The following is a 21,154-nucleotide window of genomic DNA, read 5'->3' on the forward strand; positions in this document are numbered from 1 at the left end:
TACCCTGCATGCTTTAAGGAGACTTTTCTGCTACGGCTTCAAGACATTGCCCTTTTTAGCACTGATTTCCCAAACAGCCCCACTAAGGACACACCACAGCGGCATGACTTATTCAGCAGCATGAGGATAAACCACACTTATCTAGAATCACAGAACCATTAGGGTTGTAAAGGACCTTAAGATCTTCCAGCCCCTGACGCTGGATGCTATCATAGCATGCTCCGCTCCTGGCCCAGGCTCTGCCAAGTAGTTTTGCACCTGGAAGAGAAGCACCCATCTCACACCCCAGCACATTTCCACATAAAAAATAAATCATATTTATTGATTAAAGTAAGATACATGATTCAGGTGCAGCACCAGCTCTTCCACTGGGCAGCTACACACACTGTACGCTGACAATATCCATAGGCACGAGACATGTACATTGGTCATTTCTATATCTACAAGTTCCGTGGTTACAGAGCAGCCTACGATACGCAAGTGTCAAGTTTTCATGTCCACTGAGTCCTCCTGGCTCAGCAGAGCCCTTCACACCATGTGCCCCACCAGCACATCTGGCCCCATCTCCAAACAGCCCGTGAACACCCCCATAAAGTGAAGGATTGCAAAACCCATTTAATGCTGCAGTGATATCCCAGTGTCCTTGGCAATGAGGCCTTCACCGCTGAGTGCAAAGTGAGGTTGGATGCCAGCAAACCCACTGATGCCCAGTGGCAGGCTGAGAACATGCCCTTGGGCCACAGCCATCCCCCAAGATGTGTCCAGCCTTCTTGTAGGGTCCCAACAGAGCAGGGGGCAAGCATCAAATGTCCCCTGCTTTGCCAAGGGTGCCAAACCCAACCCCAAAGGCCACACCGGGGTCAGGATGCAGTGATGGATGTGAATATTGCACTTCTGTCCGTGGCGTGCCTGGAGCCCCCTCCCAGACCTGAGTGTTTGCTCCAGAGGAAGGGTTTGACTTAAAGCTTTGCTCTGCTCATAACCAAGCGATGCCAGAGCATGATGAAACCTTCACCAATGCAGACTTTGAGGGGACAAAGTGAGCCCTGAGAGATGCAGTTGAGCAGGTGAGGGGCTGGAAAAGGAGCAGCAGCATGGCACAGACCTACCCTGGCACAGGGCACCCAAAGCAGGACCAGCAAAGGGGACAGTGCAAGACATTGAAACACCACACATCGTGGAGGCAGGCTGCAGGGATGCTGCTCAGCACAGCCTTCTCCTCCCAGAACTGGGCCAGACACCAAAAATAACCCCGAGCCTCACTCATCCTCCACCAAAGATGGGAACGCAGCCTGGCAGTGCTATATTCACACCCCCAGGAAGACATCACTGTGGCAGGATGAAGGGATAAAGGCTTTCCAAAGGAAGCCACCACGCTGCCGGTGTTTGAAGATGCTGCGTTGGAAGGGAGGAGTTTGGCCAAGACACAGGGTTACAGAGGGGTGGCTCAGCCAAGACCTTTTTGCACTCCTAGAAGACATCCCATGGAGGATGCATTTGCTCTCTTGTCTTAGAAACAAAGAAATCCAGCAGAAAGGCAATGAAACTCCCTAGGGAGGAAGCTGGGCCCACCGAGGAAGGAAAGCAGCAGCATAATGGGGACCACCCCCCAAGCATGCACCAGCCACAATGCAAGAAGCAACAGGAGCACAGGGAGAAGCACTGGAGAGCTGCATCCTACTGGAAGACAGGAGCTGGGGCAGAGGCAGAGGATGTAAAGGGAGTAACAGTAAAACTAATAAGGGTTTTGAGTGTGATTTGACATTCAGTATCAGCCTGCAGCCACAGCTGATGTGTGCACTGTGAACAAGGCGATGTGTTTTAGTGGTGTGCAGGCAGTAAGTGGTGACCCCTGAGGACACCCCATCCCACACAGGGAAAGGACTCCCAGCTGAAGGCAACCAGCTTGGACCTTCCTTGTGGCAAAGCCCATTTGCTCCCCACATGCCTTGGCTCTCTAATGCTTCCAAAAGCCTTGCACTTGTGCGTTACGTGAGGAAAAAGAAGTGTTTCTACTGAAAGCATGGGACAGATTCAGCAAACCCTCCCATGCCACAGATGTGCCCAGTGCCCAGCTCCAGGCCCTGAGGCAGCTGGAAACAGAGCAGGAGCCAATGCCCACGTCTGGGGATCCCAGCACAGGAGAGCTGGGGTTCCCGGGATGCTCCACGCCTCGGGCTCTGCCCACACTCCCAAGGTGAGGAGGCAGCTCCATGCTCTCCAACCTGAGCTGAGGTTTCTCTGTTGCTGTAAAAATAAAGTGCTCAGGGAAAGAAACAAAACAACAATAAACAAACTGGCACAAAACAGAGCAGTCCCCGCTCCCACCCTGCCTGAAGGGATGGGGGATATACAGAAAGGGTGGGATTTCAGAATAAAATATATAATCAAAAATCCACATCCCCGGGATCGCTCCCCTCCGAAAGCGACTATTTACAGGGGATGAGGGGGCTGTTTTGCTCTATCACCTGCCCCAGGGAAGGCACTGCTGCAGCCCAGATCCCAACTCCACCGCCAGAGCCCAGCACGGGACCCTCCTGCTGCGGGGGTGCAGTCCTGTCCTCTCGCAGACCAACCCCACCGCGAGGAGAGGAGAGGAGAGACCGTTGCCAGGAGACCAGCATCTCCCGGAGCCCCTGCACCCCCAGAGTGGTACCCGGGCAGGCAGGGGACCGTCACTGCACCATGGCACTGGTGGCGTTCACCACGGCGGCCGCGGGCGCTGCCAGCTCCACCAGCGCCTCATACGTCCCCACCACGAAGCCCACGAAGCCGAAGAGGCTGATGAGGATGTCCTTGACAATGACAACGGGGTGCATGCCTTCGGAGTAGTAGGTGGCAATCTCCAGCAGCGGGGGGAAGATGAGAGCCAGGGCGCTGCTGCTTACGGAGCCCACCAGGGAGATGACGATGTCCAGGCGTGGGATGAGGATGGCCAGGACGCCTGTAGAAGGAGCAGACATTCCGTTAGCACTGATGACTCCAAGATGGCCAAGACCCTCCTTCTCTGATCGAAAGTAAGCAAAATCCCCACTGCAGGGATCTGCTTGAATCCTCCCTCTGCCCTTCTCCCTGACACAAGAGCTTTGAAGATGGGGTTGCATATATTTTCTCCTCCTCAACAAGCAGTTAAGCCATTGCATTGAGTTAATGAAGCACAGCATGCAGACCAAACCCTTCCTGTCACCCTGGGCACCAGTGAGCTCCAGGGCTGAGCAGGATGGGTGCCCCAGCAAACATACTGCTGGTAGAAGAGCAGCCACAGCATCCCCAGCCCCCTGTTAAAGCCAGGACTCCTGCCCCCCACACCTGGGGAGCTGTAAAGCCTCAAAAACCCCATAAAAGCAGGAGAAGGGAAGAAAAAGCCCTCTCCCCCCACCCCGAATACATCGGTGTGGTTTGCATGTGTTTAGAGCTGCTCCAGCAGCAGAGCGCCCACGGCACAGCCCCGGGGAGAACATTTGTTAGGTAAAATCTGCAGCCAAGGAAAATCCCCCGGGAGACTTCTGAGAGCTCAGCACGCAGCGGGGCAAACTCTGCTCCTTCTGCTCCGGCTCGGGGCCAGGGGAGGACAGAGGGATGGTGCTCTCTCCTTCCAACCAGCCCACAATGCCCCTTAGCAAGCTCCTCATCCGAGGCATCCTCAGCACTTGAGAGCATCACTGTTGCTTTTGAGTCAAACAAAGCCTGAGGAAAAGACAACCAGAACTTTGCAGAGCATCCTCTGCAAGCAAAGCAGACTTCGGTATTTTACCAAATATCAGTTTACTGCTTTGAAAGCTCTGCTTGGAAACAGGAGACACCTAGAAACATGGCAGCTACTGCCTCGGTGGAGAAGGGACATCTCAGGGTTCCTTACTGGAGGGGTTTGGTTTCACCCTGGCAATCAGCTGTTGGAGCCTCCCCGAGCCAAAGATCACCCACAGCACCACAGGAGATGGAAAGCTTGGGAGGCTGACAGCAGACATAGACACAAACAGGAGATGCTCCCGCACACCACCACATTCCAGCCCTGCTGTCATGTGGATAAGCCTAGAGACAAACCTCCCCTCCACCTTGGGGGACAGCAGCAAAGGCCCCCACTAAGCTGACCTAGAGGAAGTTTATTGCAGTGTTCTGCCCTGCACAGGGCCAAAGGAGGGCTCTGCCAGGTCTCTGCTGCAAGCAGCATCCCTGCTCCAGCAGCCTGCAGGGAGAGCAGAGCAGCAGACACCAGCAGCATCCTCAGCCCACCCCACACGGCTCTTTGGACTGGAAGCAAACAAAACTATTAACCCCCCTCTAAATGAGGCATTGCTGAAGCACCAGCTGCAGCCCGCAGCCTCCAGGGCAACGGTCGTGCTTGCCACAGGTATTAATTCAAAGGGGTTTTAAGAGTGCTGGTTTTGAAGTCTAACCTTAAAAGACACCAAATTGCATCCTCTCTTTGGAAGCCAAAGCCACGAGGCAGGCTTGCTCTGCGGCCACACATTCAGCTGATGAATACTCATGCAACCCCCCTAATTGCTTTTATCCTCAGCAACAGCCACAGCCATCTCTTACAGGGAAGGGTAAGGAGAGGAGGTACTAAGGAACCTGCATCCCTCCATCAACACCGAGACAGGAGGGTACAGCCACTGCCGGTGCCTGAAGCCATTCCACTGCTCCAAGCCTTCACTTTCCCGGCCACATAAAACTCCATCACCTTCCAAGAGGGGCTCCAAGCCCCATGACAGCACTGGGGTGGTCAGAGCACATGGCCCAGCACAGCAGGATTTCATCCCTGCACTGTGCCTCCAGCTGCAGACACTGGGATAGAAGATGCTTCAGGAACTCAGCACAGAGGGGATGGAGCTTTACCCACCTCTGTCAACACAGAACTTCTGGCCCATCATTAGTGAATGCCCAGAAACAAGCCGCACGCTCCAGTGCTCTTTAGTTAGCATCACACTCCTCTCAAACCCAAACCAAAGCCAGCTAAGATGCAGGGGAAGTCCCTGATGCTCAACTCTGGTGCACCAGCAGCATCAAGCCATTGAGAAAAGCTCTTTTTCAGCAGATGACGCCAGGGAGCTCAGTCAAGCATCTCAGCTGTGCTGACAACAGCAAGGATTTAGCCTTCAGGAATAAAAGCCAGCTAAAATCAAATACTTCTGCACCTGATTTGCTCCATGCCTTTTCCAAAGGTCCACCAGGCTCAAGCCCAGCAGCTTGCTCCACCAGAGCCTCACCGCAGGCACCAAATGATGTGGAAAGCTTACTCCTCCACTGAGAAGACTGGTCCCACATAGAGCGGGCAGAGGACGACTGCTGCAACTACTTGGAGGCTACTTTGGCCCACTGGCTTGCATCAGCAAGGTCCAGGAGACTCCCTGCAGTGAGGGCTTTAGCAGCAGGGCCAGAAGCAGCAAGGCAAGGGGTGAAAGCTCTTGGCACCACCAACCCACAGCAGGAAGGAGGTCCCACATCCTCCTAAGGGAACTCAGACAAGCTGCTTTGTACTCACAGGTCACGCCAACCAGGGCTACCCTGAGGAGCAGGTTGACCAGCCAGCCCCAGCGCTCCGACACCCGGGCGACGAGGGGAGGAATGATGATCTCGGCAGGCACATAGAACTGCACAGCATAGGTGATGAAAATCCCAAAGGAGAAGAGCAGCTTGACAGCTTGGTACAGCCTGCAAACGAGAAGGAGGAGACCCAGTGAGACACACTCTGCTCCAGCCCCCGTGGCATCAACAGCAGAAAGCAGAAGGCGAATGCTCATCCAACAAGGACTTTTGTGCAATGGTTTACCCCTCCTGAACAGTCTCCTGGAAAATCAAGGGTGATTCATTCAAGTCCATAGACCCCTTTTTGGGCAAGAGATTTCAAGGAGACAGCACAACCTCCAAGCCACAGCAACACATGCCCCTATACCTAATCAGAGGCTTTTAGTCTTGGTGTAAGGAATCATCGGGCCAGGAGCTGGGCCTGCAGCCTCTCAAGGGCTGCTTCCCCTTGGGAAAACTCATGGACACAGATATTGGGAGTTCTTTGAAAAATAAAACAAATAAACAACCAACCAACCCTGAGAAACCACTGTCCTGCTCCTGACTCTTTCCAAGGCATAGGGAAAGATGAGGTGTCCTTGGCCAAGGGACCAGGAGCCGAACTTGATCCTCAACAAGTTAAGGCACCAACCTACATTTCTAGATGCTCATGTTGCCACACTGCCCTTGGCTGCACAAAGACCTCCAGGCACCTTGCTCCCTGGGTAGCTGTGCACCATCCTCTCCACTCAAGCAGGCTGCACTCTGCAAGGTCTGCAGTGGCACAGGGTGGCCTTCTTCATGATTGCTCCCCACAGACAACACCTAAATACCCACTAGCACTGGTACTGGCAAGAGCCTGCAGTCCTGATTTTTGGCCAGTGACCCAGAATGAAGTTGCAGCTATGCCCAGAGGTTCCTCACCCTTACTTCCATCCAGCCTCTGTGCTGAAAGAAGAAAAAAGCTTCCTTTTCTCCTATTTGTAACCAGCTGGATTCTGGTTATAACCGGAATTCTGTTATAACAGGAGATGAAGAATATCTTCAAAGAGGCTTAGCTGTAGCCATGAATATTTCACAGATTTTGATTACTGCTTGGCTTCTGAGGAGGCGGAAGAGGACAGAACCACTGGGATAAGTCTGGGCTTACAGAGCAAATGGGATACAAACGTCACCACCACCACCTGCAACTGAACCTCCTCCATAAAACAGAAAGAGCAGCTATTTTGGGCATGCTGCATGATACATGTCTGGGGGGAAGAGAGCTGGAAGAGCAGTTTGGGCTGAGCAGAAGGAAGGCAGAGTGCAGACAAGCTGCAAACAGCACCTCAGGCTCACCCTGAGTCTGATTTCACCATGTCCCACAGACTACAGCGATGCAGCAGTGGACAAGCGTAGCTGCAGGACAAAGCCAGTCGCAGGTGGCCAAAAAGCCACCTCCCAGCCCAGCCTCCTCCTCAGCTCCTCAGCAGCTGAAAAAGCCTCTCCAAAAGAGGAGTGATATCCAGTTACCTCATATATGGTCCTACCCATTCCCCAGCGCAAGACATGCTGACCAAGCAGGAAACACGGGTCCTGCCCATACCACTTGGGTAAATAGGAAGTGGATCCAAGCTGAGGAACGTATCTGGCTCCCTTTAACTTCTTTGGGCCCAAGCCAGTGCCCCTCTGTATGTTGGTTCTCAGCATCCAGCTGCTGCAACAGCAGCCTCAAAACAGAAGTATTCACATGCAAGACAACTCTGAACATTAGTGGCAGAGTCTGGTGCAGTCAAACATTTCCCACAATCACAGGGGATGGAGGTAGGGATCACCTAAGTGAATGGGACCATATCAGATGTATTCATCAGCCTAGCATCAGCCTGAAGTCATTTTATCATCTATAAAAGAGCAGGGTAATCAGAGAGAGGTCCTGTTACCTGGGAAGAAGAATCATATCCGCCTTCAAGATGAATGAGAGAAGCTACAGCCTAATCAGCCTCACCTTGATCTCCAGAAAAGTATGGGCTAAGTGCTTCTAACATCCATTTCCAGGCACATATTGTACAGGGTGAACGGCCACTGGGGATTTGCCAAGGGGCAATCATGGATCTACCTTCATCAGTGAACCTGGATGAGCTCTCAGCAACCCAGAGCATGCTGTCAGCAAGCGCCCAACAAGGCTGAATTGGAGGGAATGACTGACACACCTTGGAGCAGGACCTAAACACAGGCAAAGTTCAAAAGCAAACACAAAATCCCACACATAGGGGCAGGGGCCCAGCTTCCCATCTGGCCAGAACAGGACCTGGAGGTCCTGATGGGCAGCAAACTGATAATGAGCCAGCAGCAGGACCTCGCTGTGATTAAGGTCAATCACATACCAGGCTATGGTAGCAAAAGCATAGCCAGCAGGTTAAGGATTACTCTCATTAGGAGCTTGTGAAGCCACATCTTGAATATCATGTCCAGTCTTGAGATTCCTAACACAGCAAGTTGAATGGAGGCTACTAAGATAGCTGTGGCTGGAGCACACGATAGTCAAGGAGGTGATGCAAGACCTGGGCTCATTCAGCATGAAGAATATCATGGGGGATGTTACTGCTGTCTTCAGCTACCTGTAAGGAAGGCATGGAGAAGACAGAGACAGGCTCCTTTCAAAGCTGCCCAGCAGAAGAACCAGCGGCAACAGGACAGAGCCGCATCCCAAAAGGGTAGTTAAGTACCAGATCAAGGGCCTGATATTCAATATTTAGCTTGGCCCTGCTTTGAGCAGGAGGGTGGACTCAATATCTCTGGTGGACAGTGCCCTCCCTAAGCTAAATTTGCCCTGTGGTTCCATAAGCAAATTAAAGACAAAGCTACCTTGAGAGTCCAGAGTGCGCCCAGACAGCCACATGTGACCATGCACAGTAGCCTTGAGCCACATCTACCCCACACCTGCATATCTTCAAGCTGTATTTTCAGCAAAGTGGTGCTGTAAAACCATAAAGTGTTCCAGGGCAATCTACAATTAAGAGGTGTTAGTAAAAAAGTTACAGAGGAAGGCTGGCTACTGAACCTACCCATCAGGAACCATGACAAGCTCAAAGGGCATTTTAAATACCAAGAGGAGAAAGAGCTCAAGCCCTAGCTTAAGCTCCATGCAAGGCCCTGGAGAGGCACTGCTCTGCCAACAACAGCAACTACTTGCCTAACCCAGATGGCCACACCAAGCCATTCCAACAAGCTGCAAGAAATGGCATATGCTCCTTGGACCACAAGCTCTGTCATTACCTACCTTCAACTGGTTATATGCAACCAAACATCTTCCCCCTCACTAGAGCATTTCTTCACCCTTCAGCAGATGCGGTGAAGCAACGCTTCTGAGGATGCGAGGAGGGATTTCTGCATAGCAGTGCAGTGCTGTGGAGGCTGTGGTTAGAGCTGGGTACTGGGAACCGACATGCTCCTTATTTGAGGAAGCTGTGGTTATGGAGAAATGAGGCTGGAAAAGCCCTTCGTAACCCTGTCACCCAACGATTCCTGACACGCTCATCAAATCTGCTCTGGAGACCTCCAGGCAATGGCTACAGCCAAGGAAGGATGCAGCATCTGTGCCATGGTTCTCATTTTGTTTCCAACACTGCAGCAAACCCAGGACTTCTCACCAACAGCCCTTACAACCACCTTCTGCAGCCCAACACCATTACTGCTGGGAAAGAAACCCACAGGCAAAGCAGGATGGGCAAAACACTCATTTCAAGAGCAAAGTCTTCACCCATCACCTCCAGGTGGGTTTTGTTTTGCTTTCCAGAAAAGTCCTTTGACAGAAAGCATGGATGCTCCTAGAAACACGCATCTGAACTAGGAGCCTCCTGCAGCCCGGCAAGTCACAGAAATCCCATTACCCTCTTTCTAAGGGAACATCATCCTTTAGAGCAAACAAAGCTGAGATTTCTCACACAAGTCCCCATGCAGCATTACAGGTCAGCGGATGTCGTTAGTCTGTGGCACGACCTGATGCCCTGCAGAGCCCAAGGCCTGGGTCTGACCTGCCTTCCACCTTCAGGAGAAGCAGCAGCCCTTCCTCCCCTTCACACTTCCCTTCAGCTTGCTGAGAGGACGGGATTCACCCCTACTGTGCTGGAATGGTGGGACCCAGATCTCCCTACAACACAGGCAAGTTTTCCCACCAGCCCCACACCTCCTCACTGACAGGAGGGACCTGGCAGAGCTCCAGCCTCTAAAGGGGACAATGCAAGGCTCTTGGCAAGAGCAGGACCTTCAGCCACACCAACACGCAGCACTTCAGTCACTACACAGACCCAGCACGAATGACAGCCTGTGCACTCAAACTGAAAGAAACCCTCCTAGCAATAATTAAAGCAAAACCAGGCTCTATTTCTTCAAATGCTTGCTTTCTTCAGAGCTCCAGCTGCACTGTTCTACAAGGTCAGCACATGGAAGCCCAGCAGTGACTCACAATGACCGTCCTGCCCAAATCTATTTCAGCAATGGGGAAGAGGCAGCGAGTCACAGTGCAGATGCTAACAGCAGAGAGGATGAGCTGGGGAGGGGGGCAGGCACCCCCAGATCCAAGTCTCACTCTGCTTTCTTGCAGGATTTCAAGGCAGCAGAGACATCAAAGAGAAACTGTTGAACTCAGATGCTCCCGGGCAAACCCAGAGAAACCCTGTTGCTGCAGGATGGCTTTCCAAGAAACCTCCTGGCATCAAAGCCAACCCGCAGCCCCAGCTCCACACCACGTGCAGGAGGTGCTGCCATGCAAGTGGAACCTCTGCAGAGCTTCTCTCCTTGCCTGTCAGCACCACATCCTGCCCCACAGACACCCCAAAGCAGTGTGTTGTAAGAAGCAACAGAGATGGGTTTTTCAGGATTTCCTCATATAACCCCAGGAGGAGCAAGCTGGAAAAGGCATTTATTCTCAATACTTGCATGCTCCACACTTCTTGTCCCAAAGGCAAGAAAACCTGCTCGCATTTCTCCTCTGGGATGAATATGGAGCTGTGACACTGAACAACCACTCAGCCCCAGGGACAGACCAGCACAAAGCCCAGCCTGTTGCTGCAAGAGCCACCAGCCCCAGCAAGAGAGGAGAGAACCCCTCCAGGTTATAGCAGGTACAGGGTCAGGCCATGTGTATTTCCAGCATCTCAAGAGGCCTCGCTAGACCCCAGAAGATCACAGACAGGTCTGGGTAGCTGCAGAGCTCGGCATCCACAGGAAGGAAGGGGCATCCTCACGGCACCAGTGCTCACAGGCAAAGTGTTGGCTCCAGATGAGCCGCATCCAGTCACAAAGTGGAGCCCAGGAGTGGGAGTTTGAGCCCCAGGGCTGCAAACAGAGATCCCAGCCCACAGGTGGAGATGTCACATCTCGCCCCCTCTGGGAGCTCCCAGCTTTGGGGTAGTTTTCCAAGTTCTCCATTTGAAGAAGAGAAGTGGGGTTTGCACAAATCAACCACCTTTTACTATGGCTGCACAGGGGCTGTGTTCAACATCTCCCAGCCAGAACACTGCTTATCCCCCAAAAAGATGCCACAAGGCTCCAATAAAAAGGCAGGAGCTGCATCTACCCAGAAGGGGACCGCCAGGGAAGCAGCCTGAGCTGCAGGGCCAAGACCAAGCTCAGATGCCACAGCAATGAGTCTCTCCTCACCCTATACATCAGGACAACCCTTCTCAAGCTGCTTTGGACAGTTTGAATACAGCACGGTTGATCCTTTCCAAAGCTCATTCAGATCATTTCTCCTAAGGAACGATGTCCCCTGCTGCTCCCTCACCTCCCTTTCTCCTTACCCCTGGCCCCTGCACTCCCCATGAGGACTCACCAGCAGTTGGGCAGGTTGAGTGTTATGCTGGCCTGAATGTCCGCCCCGAAGCGCAGGTACCCCAGGACACTCAGGCTGATGTACAGGATGGTGACAATGGTCATCCCCACATAGAGGATGACTGGGAACTGCCGCGGGTTCTTCATCTTGTTTTCCAGAGGCAGCACCTGGGAGAGGAGAAGGAGGAGGAGGATGACAACAGAGCAGCAGGCTGCCCCTGTTCCTCTATAGCCCTGGAAAGCAGGAGGGGCAGCCCCATGGCCAAGCACAGCTCCCCATGCCAGGGGATGGGATGGTCACACATGGAACCCAGCTGAAAAAGACCATGTACTGGAGATCTGATTTCTGTGCTCCCACTGGAGACCTTCACACTTGGCATGGCAAATCTTCAGTGGGATCACTCATGCCCTTGCCTTAAGGAAGGAGCCTGCTCCTTCCCTTCGACAGGAGCTGTGTCCATTAGTACCTGGCATCTTGGGGCAACACCATCCACCCCATACCTTGGCTGCATTCCACTCTGCACTCCAAAACAGCCCAGCCATACCCACAAGGCCAGGCCCATCATTACATTATCTTACTTTACCGGTAGACCTGGAAAGACCAAGATACTTTCTCCTCTTCTATCAAGTTTGGATACATTTCAACCAAACAGGACAATAAAAAAGGAAGGACAGAAGCAAGTCCCTCACCTCTCTACTACTGACACTTGCTTTCAAATATAAGACTTCAGCAAACATTTTTATAGCTGTCCTTGGGTGGCAGGACTTCAAGGACAGACACAGCAGCAGAGCTGGTGAGGAGGCAGGACCAGAAAAGCTTTTATTTGCTTCTCCTCCTCCAAATCACACTAGGAAGAGAGCATTTGTGCCTCACCGCCAGCAAGGGCCCTGTGCCCCAGGCACAGCATTCAGTAAACACTCCCCCTGTAATGAATTGGGCCTTCTCCAGCCCTGCATTTACAATCAGCTTAGTTTAAGAGATGAAACCATTTTTCCCCCTTTGAAGGGAGCTCCTGGAAACAGCCCACAACAGCTCCAGGAGCCATTAAGCTCCCCACCCACCCAGCCAGCTTTTTTCCACAGACACAGCAGTCTATTTACAGCATCTTGTATGTATTATGCAAATCCAGCCCCACAGCAGGCTGGGGCCACACGGCTGCTGAAGGATGATCTTGAAGCCTCCACAGCAGGGTGGGAAGGAACTGATCACACTTCTCTGTGTCACGCTTTTTGGTCTCCCACTTAGGGAGCTTTAGGATCCAGCCTGGTAACAAGGTTCGGGATGATCCCTCCTCTGCAGGTCAGCCAGCAGAGCCCAAGGCAGCTGCCAGTGCGATTCCCAGCAGAGCCCTATCTACTGCCAGATACAGCCACCTTCAAAGCAGTAACCAACCTCCTGAGGTTTGGAGTGTATGCTCCTCCAGCAACAGGGTTTGACCCAGGAGATAGCCTGGAGGCTAAAGCTAACAGCATCATCCAGATTTTGGGCTACTGTCAGAGAAGTTCATCTGCAAATACAGCTGCAACACAGGGGCTGTGGCAAGCCCAAGCATGGGCTGAGCCTCTTGTGCAGGCAGCCCCATTGCCACACGCCAAGACTTACCACCCCGATGCCTTCGAAAGCAAAGATCGCAGTGCCAAAAAACAGAGGGTAAGTCTTCCAGGCTGCTGCTAGAGGCAGGCCACTGGGATCAGGAATGTCCTGGAAAAGAGCCCATGAAGAGTTCAGATACAGGGAGCATGGGGAGGACCTGGCTTGCTCCCATCACTCCCCAATACAGCCCCATGCCACAGGGAAAACCCTGTGGAGCAGAGGGTAACCACTTTGCCTATGGGAACGAGCATCATCCCACAGTGTGCAAACACCCTCTTGTTGCGTTCCCTTCACCTGCCAAAACACAGGACAGCACAGAAATGACAGAGGGAGCCAAACACACTTACCCTGACAATGTACTGGTAGATCACGACGAGGCTGCCAAGCATGGCCACGTTGGCCAGCATGGAGAAGATGGACAGGACCTTGAGATTCTGGATGAACGTGAGCAGCACCACGAAAGGCAGGAGGGACAGCATGTACAGGCGGGAGTCCATGGTGGGGGTCATGGCCACTGTCCTGTTCAAGCTGCAGTCATTGGTGGTCCCATTTGCTGTAGATATGACCTAGGAAAGCACAGGAAAGCCTGATGAAACCCACTGTGCAGGTGTGAAAGGATTTTGGCAGTGAACCCAGTGGGTCAGGATGCTACCCCATCAGCTCACTTTCAAGCACAGCTAGTTGATTAAAACCAGAGCAACGCAGGCTGAAGTAGTTCTGAAGCAAATGCCTGTTACCTCACTAGGATCAGAGGTAGGATTAGCCACGGCATCGCAGCTGAGACAGCAAAACCTGCCCGAGCCCAGGCTCAGTGAGCACGTGAACCTGGCAGCCGAGTGCACCAAGGGCAGAGGTTGGTTTGTGCTGCCCACAAGGCCAGTTGAGAAGAGAGGAAGGAGACATTAAGTGCTATTTCCTCAAAGGTCCTTTTCCTCTTGCTTCATCACGTTGCACAATCCCCTTCAGTCACTCAGCTCCCTGTTCCCACTCAAAGATATCTGGAAGCTACTGCTGGCCCCCAACTTTGCTTTCTTCATAGGAAATCATCCTTTCCTTGGGTCTGTCATTCCATAGGCACTCCATGCTATGTGCTCACGTCTAGAAAGAGTTCTGCCCCAGGAACCAGGTGGCTGAGCCATCCCTCCCAAGACCATGGGCACACTGTGGATCACCAATACAACCACAACCAAGCTGGTTTGGGTACAAGGTGCTGGCTGACCACTGCAGCAAAGGGCTACCTGCAAACTAATTTAAGCTGCTCTGGACTATGTCCTGCCCCAGATGAGAGGCTAAAGAGCTCCTGCACGTATCAGCATTCTCCATGGGAGAGGGCAGCACAGAGCCCCAGCCTGCCCTGCCTCTCCACGGCTTGCTCCAAAGCCATTTTCCAAACCAAAGGTCTGCCCAGCACAGCAGCAATGATCTCACCTGAGGTACGCCCGCACCATAGCTCCCACCTCACACACCAGTCCCTCCACAAACAGAAACAAGCAACACTCCCCACCCAAAAAATTCCAAACCCGAAGCCAAGGGGTTTCCCAGCCATGGGAGCAGCAGTGTGGCAGCAACCAGACCCCTGCTGCAGCACAGCAGGAGCACAAAGGGATAGAACGCGGAGCAGCACTTGCGAGGCACTGAGATGCTGGAGGCTGGGAACAGGAATTCCTCATTCCCAGTTTCTTACAGCACAGAAGCCAAGCGGTTCAGAGTTTCTGTTTATTTCCTCTGGCAGAAGGAAACTCTTTCCCTACAGACATAATTAAGTTCCAGAGCCATGGGATGAGGAAAGAAACTGGAAGGCAAACAGGTGCAGGAAAGGGAGAAGAAGGGTTGACAGCAGGTCCTGGTATCCATACGTCACCCACCTACACAGAGTACCAATACAGCAATTAACTGAGGTGGGCAGGACATCACAGGTAGTGTCCCTTGTGTCACCTCTCTCTTGCCTTCCCTCATTAGGAACAGCCCCTGCTTCCCCTCGGGACATGGATATTTCCAGTGCCTCTGCACACAGAACAAAGCCATGGGGCTTCCCAGAAAAACCTGCCCTGTTTGAACAGGAAAATCTCTGATCCTTCAAAACACACGGGCAATATCTTCCTGAGCAGCATGAGCTATGGAAACCAGACCTTTGGTGGAGAACAGAGCTGTGACACAGGAGCTAAGAATAACCCAAACACCTCCACACACCCTCCCGCCTTCCCCTTGCTCCCAAAGGAAGGAGTAAACCTAACCTGCTTCAGATTGTCAGCCAGAAAGACAAAGTACACGCAGCAGAAGCCCAGCTGAGTGATGATCAGGAAAAGTCCCACCAAGCGCCTAGAAGAGAAAAAAAGACCATTTGTTAACCAGGACATGCAGAAATGAGAGCACACTTGGGCTGCTTGGGGCTGACATGAACACTGCAGCAAAGCTGCTCTCTCCAGAGGTTCAGGTGTGCAGGTAAGGGCATCAGCTCCCCTCTCTTTGATGATCTGGACTGATCACCATCTAACCTCACGGACCTCAGGCTCTCTGGTCTCCCCCTCCTATCCCCTCCAAAGAGTCAGGACCAGCCTCAGGAGAAAAGTCTCCACCTTAGTTTTAGCATCTCCAGTCTGCTGCTGAATTGTCATAGCTGGAGACAATGGCCCTCAAACACAGGAAGAGCTGAATGTTTCCAGCATCTAATGTGCCTGTATGACGTGATGTGGGAAACCACAGGGCTGGTGGCACCCCCAGCAGCAGCTATTGGCCACCCTCAGTGCCAGCAATGCAATACATGTTATTTACTCCTTTGTTATGCAGCAGAGACTTACTTCTCCCCCTCCTTTAGTATAAGCCCCATCTGGCTGGGGAGAGGACCGGGTCAAAGACCTCAGTGATACCCCTTGAGGGACACAGAGCATCCAGGGAAGGTGTGACATATAATGTTATGTGGCTCTTGTGCTCATCTGCTCACACAGCTCAGAGACCAGCGGATCTTCTGTCCAAGCTGCACTTAAAGACAAGTCCCATGCCTGGAGCAGGGGAACAGGTACCTTCCCCAGATGGCATGCGTCCGCAGCCAGGCACTAGGAGTCGATTCCAGCCCGTACATCATGGCACCTCCATAGTCCACAAACTGCTTCTGGAACCTGCCCCAAGGAAGAGAGATCTCACATCAGCCCTGTCTGCTGGTTCCCAGGGCAAATGATGACACGAATGGGTAAACAGATCCTGTGAAAAGCCCAGCAGCAATTCCCAACTGAGGTTTCAACGCAGGGAGCTTGCTGCTGGGAGGCTCCACAGGACTTCTTGGGAAGGAAAGAACTGTGGGAGCAGTGATGCAGAGGAGGGGAGCTGCTCCTTACCTGTAGCAGAAGTGATGGGCGCACTTCACCAGGATGCCCATACAATGCACAGCCACGACTCCCATCACCAGCAGGCTCAGAGGACCCAGCTGCAGGGAAAAGAGGGGCAAGGCTGCACTCTGATGGCCAAAGGCAGAGCTGCACAACACGTTTGACTTCCAGACAAAACTCCACAGGCTCGGGGAGCCAAAACATCACTGGAAGCTGAACCATTGCTCAGGTGCTGCTCCCAGGAACCAGCCTCCCAGGACCCGACAGAGAGCCACCAGCTTGACAGGAATGATGCAAAAGCAGCAAGTTGGGGCAGTCTGGGTGCAGCAAAGCGCTTCCAGGTTTGTTTTTCAAACTGTCTTGCACATCCTATTACACAGGTGACAGAGGTCACGGTCCAACCAGAGGAAGGAAGTTTTCCCTTTCAATTACTTGATTTTTCAATCTGAGCAATGGGAATGCTGCACTGCTGGGCAAGGAAACCCGGAGCAGAGCAGTGAGGTGCCCTCCGCCTCTCACATGGGGGGCAGTTGCTGGGGCATAACACAGACACGGTGGAACAGCACCAGGATGGAAGCCGGAGGGAGATGTGACAGCAGCCAGGGGCTGCTGTTTGACTTCCAAGTGCAACCTCAGCCCTCAAGCAGCAAAGCCACATCAGATCCACTGATCTCAACACAGCTCTGAGGCTGGACCAGCACACGTGAAACCCCACAGAGGGAAGCACGGTGCCATCTCCCATCACCAGCCTTAACCAGTGCGCAATGGGACTCCTCACTTGCACGCTGTGCTTGTAGAACCCTTAGGAGGTGCACAGCATGCTCAGCACACATTGACTGAGACAAACCAAGGCTGAGGCTGTGCTGAACCTGCCATGACCAGGGTGAGGAGCTGCCACCCGAGCAGTCTCTGCAGCAAACAAGGCAAACCACAGAGCCCAGGGTGCAAAAGCTCACAAGAAACCAAGCACCAAGAGGCATCTCAGTGGGGAGTCAAGCCCTAACACCAGCCATGCAAGCAGCCCAGCGCCCTGAGATCACTGCCCCACGAGCACCCACACAGCAGAGCTGAGAGCTGCCTTACCAGGATGCCGGCGTTCTTCACTGCCAGAGGCAGCCCCAGCAGCCCCGTGCCAACATTCCCCTTCAGGAGATGGATCAGGGTCTGGTACCACCTGAGGGAGAGAAGATGCAGAGATGACCATTGGCAGATGCCCACACCCAGACCCTGCACAGTCTCAGCCCCCAGTTCATCGCGCTCAGGGTCCAGCAGCTCTGAGCTGCTGCAGGAAACACACACAGAGATCCAGATCCTGTCCCCTGCACTCAGTGGGACTGAGGAAGGACTGGAGACAAAGACTCAAACAGATTTTGGGTGGGCATTTCCAAAACCAGCTCCAAGGCAAAACCCAACCATGAGCTTAGCACAAGTCTCTGAGTTGAAGGGGTCAGAGACAGCATCCTCTGCCCACCTGGGTGAATAAGGCAGAAGAAAGCCCCCAGGGCATGGCTGCAACATGCCCACTTGTCCTCTGAAGCTGGACATGACGTTTGCTCAACACAGCTCCCCATTGAACCAACATGGAGTGGGGGAATATTGGGAAAAGCATTGAACTCTGCCCGCTGCTGCCAAGCCCAGCTTTACTGGAGAGCAGAGTGACACTGGGGCAGCTGCTCCTTTGGTGCCAGCACTCCATGGAGTCAGGACCACAACTCTGCCCTCGCTATCCCCAGGAGGACTCCCCATAAAGCCATCACCCTCCAGCAAAGCCAACAAGGAGCCGCCATCACCTCCTCCACCCTCTCCGTGTGCTGGGCAGGAGGGAAGCATCACTCACGTGGTCCCATTGGTCTCCCCGAAGCGCTGGTAGGACTCAGGATGAGCAAACCCATTGATGCCGCCGGGGGGGCTCCCCTCCGGTGTCACATCCGTGGAGCTGTAGTCGTTGTAGTCGTTGTAGTCCTCGCTGCGGAGGCGCCGGGTGGACATGGTCCCTGTGGAGGGGGCAGCATTAGGGGTGCCCAGCTCAACACCCCCCTTTGCAGGCTCCTTGGGGTCAGCCATGGTGCAGAGAGCAGCTCGTGCTGCCGGGGCAAGGTCTCCTCCAGGGCTTTTATGGAGCAGCACGCTCCCGCCCAGGCAATCACGGAGCTGGCATGTCCTAAGGTCAAGGGTGCATGGCGCATTCCCACCGGCTCTTCCTGCAGGCCTGTGCCCCTGTTTTGGGCACACCCAGCAAAGACAGGCTCAGGATCCTGCAGGAAGGGCCTGGATGCAATCTGCTTCACGTCAGGTAAAGGTGCCGGTGTCCCCCTGCTCTAAGGGTGGTGAGTGTGACAACACAGCCACAGGCAGGGGGGACATGCTGGCAGCCCTGGGACTTGGGACTGGAGCTGTCAAGAGGATGGACAGGGGAGAGCCAGGGAAGGGAAAGTTTCTCAACTTTTCTTTTTAATTAGAGACCTTTTATTAAAAAGAATAAAAAATACTGATTGAGCTCCATCAGGCAGGAGCGCAGCCCGTGTGCAAACCACCCACTCCCAAGGTTTCACAACCACAGAGGTGTATCATGGACTTCCCGGGATGAGGCACCTGCATAACTGTCATGGTTTAAGCTCTTGCTCCAGGCAACACCCCAGCAGAATCCTGCAAGCCGGGAGCACCCACACCAGCTCCACCAAGGACACTCCAAGGAAGCCTCCTGCCTTCAGCTGGTTTAATTCCCACACGTGGCCTGAAGAGCTCCTGCTGCTTCTGCACAGCCTCCCATCAAGAGCCTCTGCTTCCTCCACCCCCCAGCAGCACTCAGCACCCTGAATGCCAACTAGGAAGGAGCACCAGAGGCAGGGAAATCATCTATCAGGCTCCTGCCCCATGGCCTGGTGACTCAGTCCCTGCCCCAGGGCTCCCCTGGGGTGTCATGCCCAAGGCATCACCCCCTGCCCCAGCAGTCCCAGTCCCCCTGTGCTGATGGGGGAGCCAGGCTGGGGCCAAGCAGAAGCAGCAGGGAAATATTACCACAAACGGGCTCGTTTCCTGCCAGAGGCTCCTCCAGCACCCGCCAGGTCACGCGAGCACCCACAGGACGCTGCTTTATTTCCTGCAGCACCAGGCAGCACGGAGCAGGCAGCAGGGATGCTCCATCCTGCGCAGCACCAGGCTCCCCACAGCGCTGAGCCTGCTCGCGGCTGAGGGCAGCGCAGGCAGCACTCCCGCCTGCCTCCTCCCTCGCAGCCAGGACGTGCAGTCATGTCCTGAACCGGCTCTGCCGCGGGCAGGGTGAGACAGGCACTGGGAAGAGCGGCGGTGTCAGTTTATACAAGGAAAGCGTTAGATGCTCTTTGTCATCGGTGACGAGCCAGAGGAGCAGGGGAGAGACCTGGGAGGCTTTGCCAAGCATTAAGGAATGGTAGTGGGCAAGGGCAGCAGGCAGAGGGGTGCCAGGGTTGGGTCAGGCACGGATACACCTCCCTGGAGATGGTCTGTGCATTATCTGAAGCACTCAACAGCGATGCTCTCAGACAAAACCCAGTCACATCAATCTGCCTGATTGCTCCTCGTGGTTTGTTTTTCTTTTCCCACAAGCTTTTTGCTTTGAAGAGCCAGGGAAACGCACTCACCGTGACTTGCCTTGTGTCTGGATTAAAGGTTGCATAGCAGCAGGGTGAGAGCACTCAGCTCCCCCGCAGTCAAGCTGCAAAACTTGTCTCGTCCACACAACAAACGCTTCAAACTGAAGCAAAACCCCACAACATTTTCTCATCATTACAAAGAGCAAAGACAGGAGCAGCCACATTCGGTTTCCACTTTAAACCCAACTCCTTGGCCACTTCCATGTGCATTTTCACTACTTATGAACATGAGCTGTTTCATTACGGTGACTGAACCACTCAGGAAGGCTGGGGCAGGGAAGTGACAGCAACTTGTCCTTCACAGCGACAACCCCACGCCACAAGTCAAAAGCAAGATGCAACTTGCTGCTGACCCCGACAGCTCTGCCCAGCTAAGCAGGGGCTGCGACACAAAATCCTCCAGAAATGAGCTGCAGGACAGAACTCCCTGCTGCTCCCCATCACACGTGCTGAACCCGCAGAGCGCTGCTTGTAATCCATCTCGCTGTGACACAAGGGAGCCTGCTTGGCACAAACCTCCTGGTCTCAAAGCTCCAGCCCTGCACCCTCTTAAAGCAGCATGTCTGCACCCTGCAGAGCACAGGGCTCCCTGCACCTCACCCTGTCCACAGTGCCACACAGCACCTCACACCCATGCAGGATCTAGGCAGACCCACACACTCGTGTCAGCTCTGGGCACCCTGAGGCACACCTGGAAGCTGCCAGCAGCCCCTACATGCGCACAGGCTCTGAGCATACACACACACAGTCACATACATAGACTACCAGCACCCATGCAGGCTGCAGCGCACTTCTACACACCTGAGCACCCACACCTGATGCCAGCACCCCAGCGACCACCGCACACCCATGCAAGGTGCCAGCACCCCGCAGGCTCCAAGCCCCCCCCTACACACCCTGCCGTGTATAACGCCTGCCAGCGACCCCCTGAGTGCTATCAGCGCGCCCAACCCCCCCAGCTCGCTGCTGCACCCCGGAGCACCCCCTCGGGCTGCGCGCACCCCCGGGACCCGCGCACACGTGCGGGACGCCGGATCCCCCCCCCGCATCCCTGCGCACGCCGCGGGCTGCCGGCCCCCCTCCGCGCATCCCTGAGCACCCGCATGCTGACAGCGCCCTCCCGCGGACCGGCCCCATCGGTACCGGCCCCATCGGTACCGGCCCCATGGTCCCGGTCCCGGTCCCGTACCTCGCCTCCGCCCCTCGCCGCGGGGCCCCCGCCGGGCAGCTCCCTCGTCACGTGACAGCCGGATCAGCTGACCGCAGAGCCCGCTCCTGCGCACGGA

The 21,154-nt window shown here is 54.1% G+C and overlaps 1 protein-coding gene across 1 annotated transcript; it reads right to left on the minus strand.

The window, feature by feature from the left end:
- Positions 1-293: 293 nt before the first annotated feature.
- Positions 294-21,154, minus strand: LOC133271089 (proton-coupled amino acid transporter 1-like). The gene is made up of 11 exons (XM_061456878.1): positions 21,058-21,154; positions 18,074-18,230; positions 17,320-17,410; positions 16,246-16,334; positions 15,934-16,029; positions 15,148-15,232; positions 13,261-13,479; positions 12,923-13,021; positions 11,321-11,487; positions 5,486-5,655; positions 294-2,944 (listed from the first exon to the last, which is right to left on the minus strand). Exons 2-11 carry the CDS (start codon positions 18,223-18,225, stop codon positions 2,676-2,678), a joined length of 1,437 nt encoding a protein of 478 aa, XP_061312862.1. The 5' UTR covers positions 18,226-18,230; positions 21,058-21,154; the 3' UTR covers positions 294-2,675.

Source organism: Pezoporus flaviventris, unplaced genomic scaffold (genome assembly GCF_033815535.1).
Source record: "Pezoporus flaviventris isolate CSIRO_AGI_PZ_B2104156 unplaced genomic scaffold, CSIRO_AGI_Pfla_v1 ptg000023l, whole genome shotgun sequence".
In the NCBI taxonomy this organism is placed as follows: domain Eukaryota; kingdom Metazoa; phylum Chordata; class Aves; order Psittaciformes; family Psittacidae; genus Pezoporus; species Pezoporus flaviventris.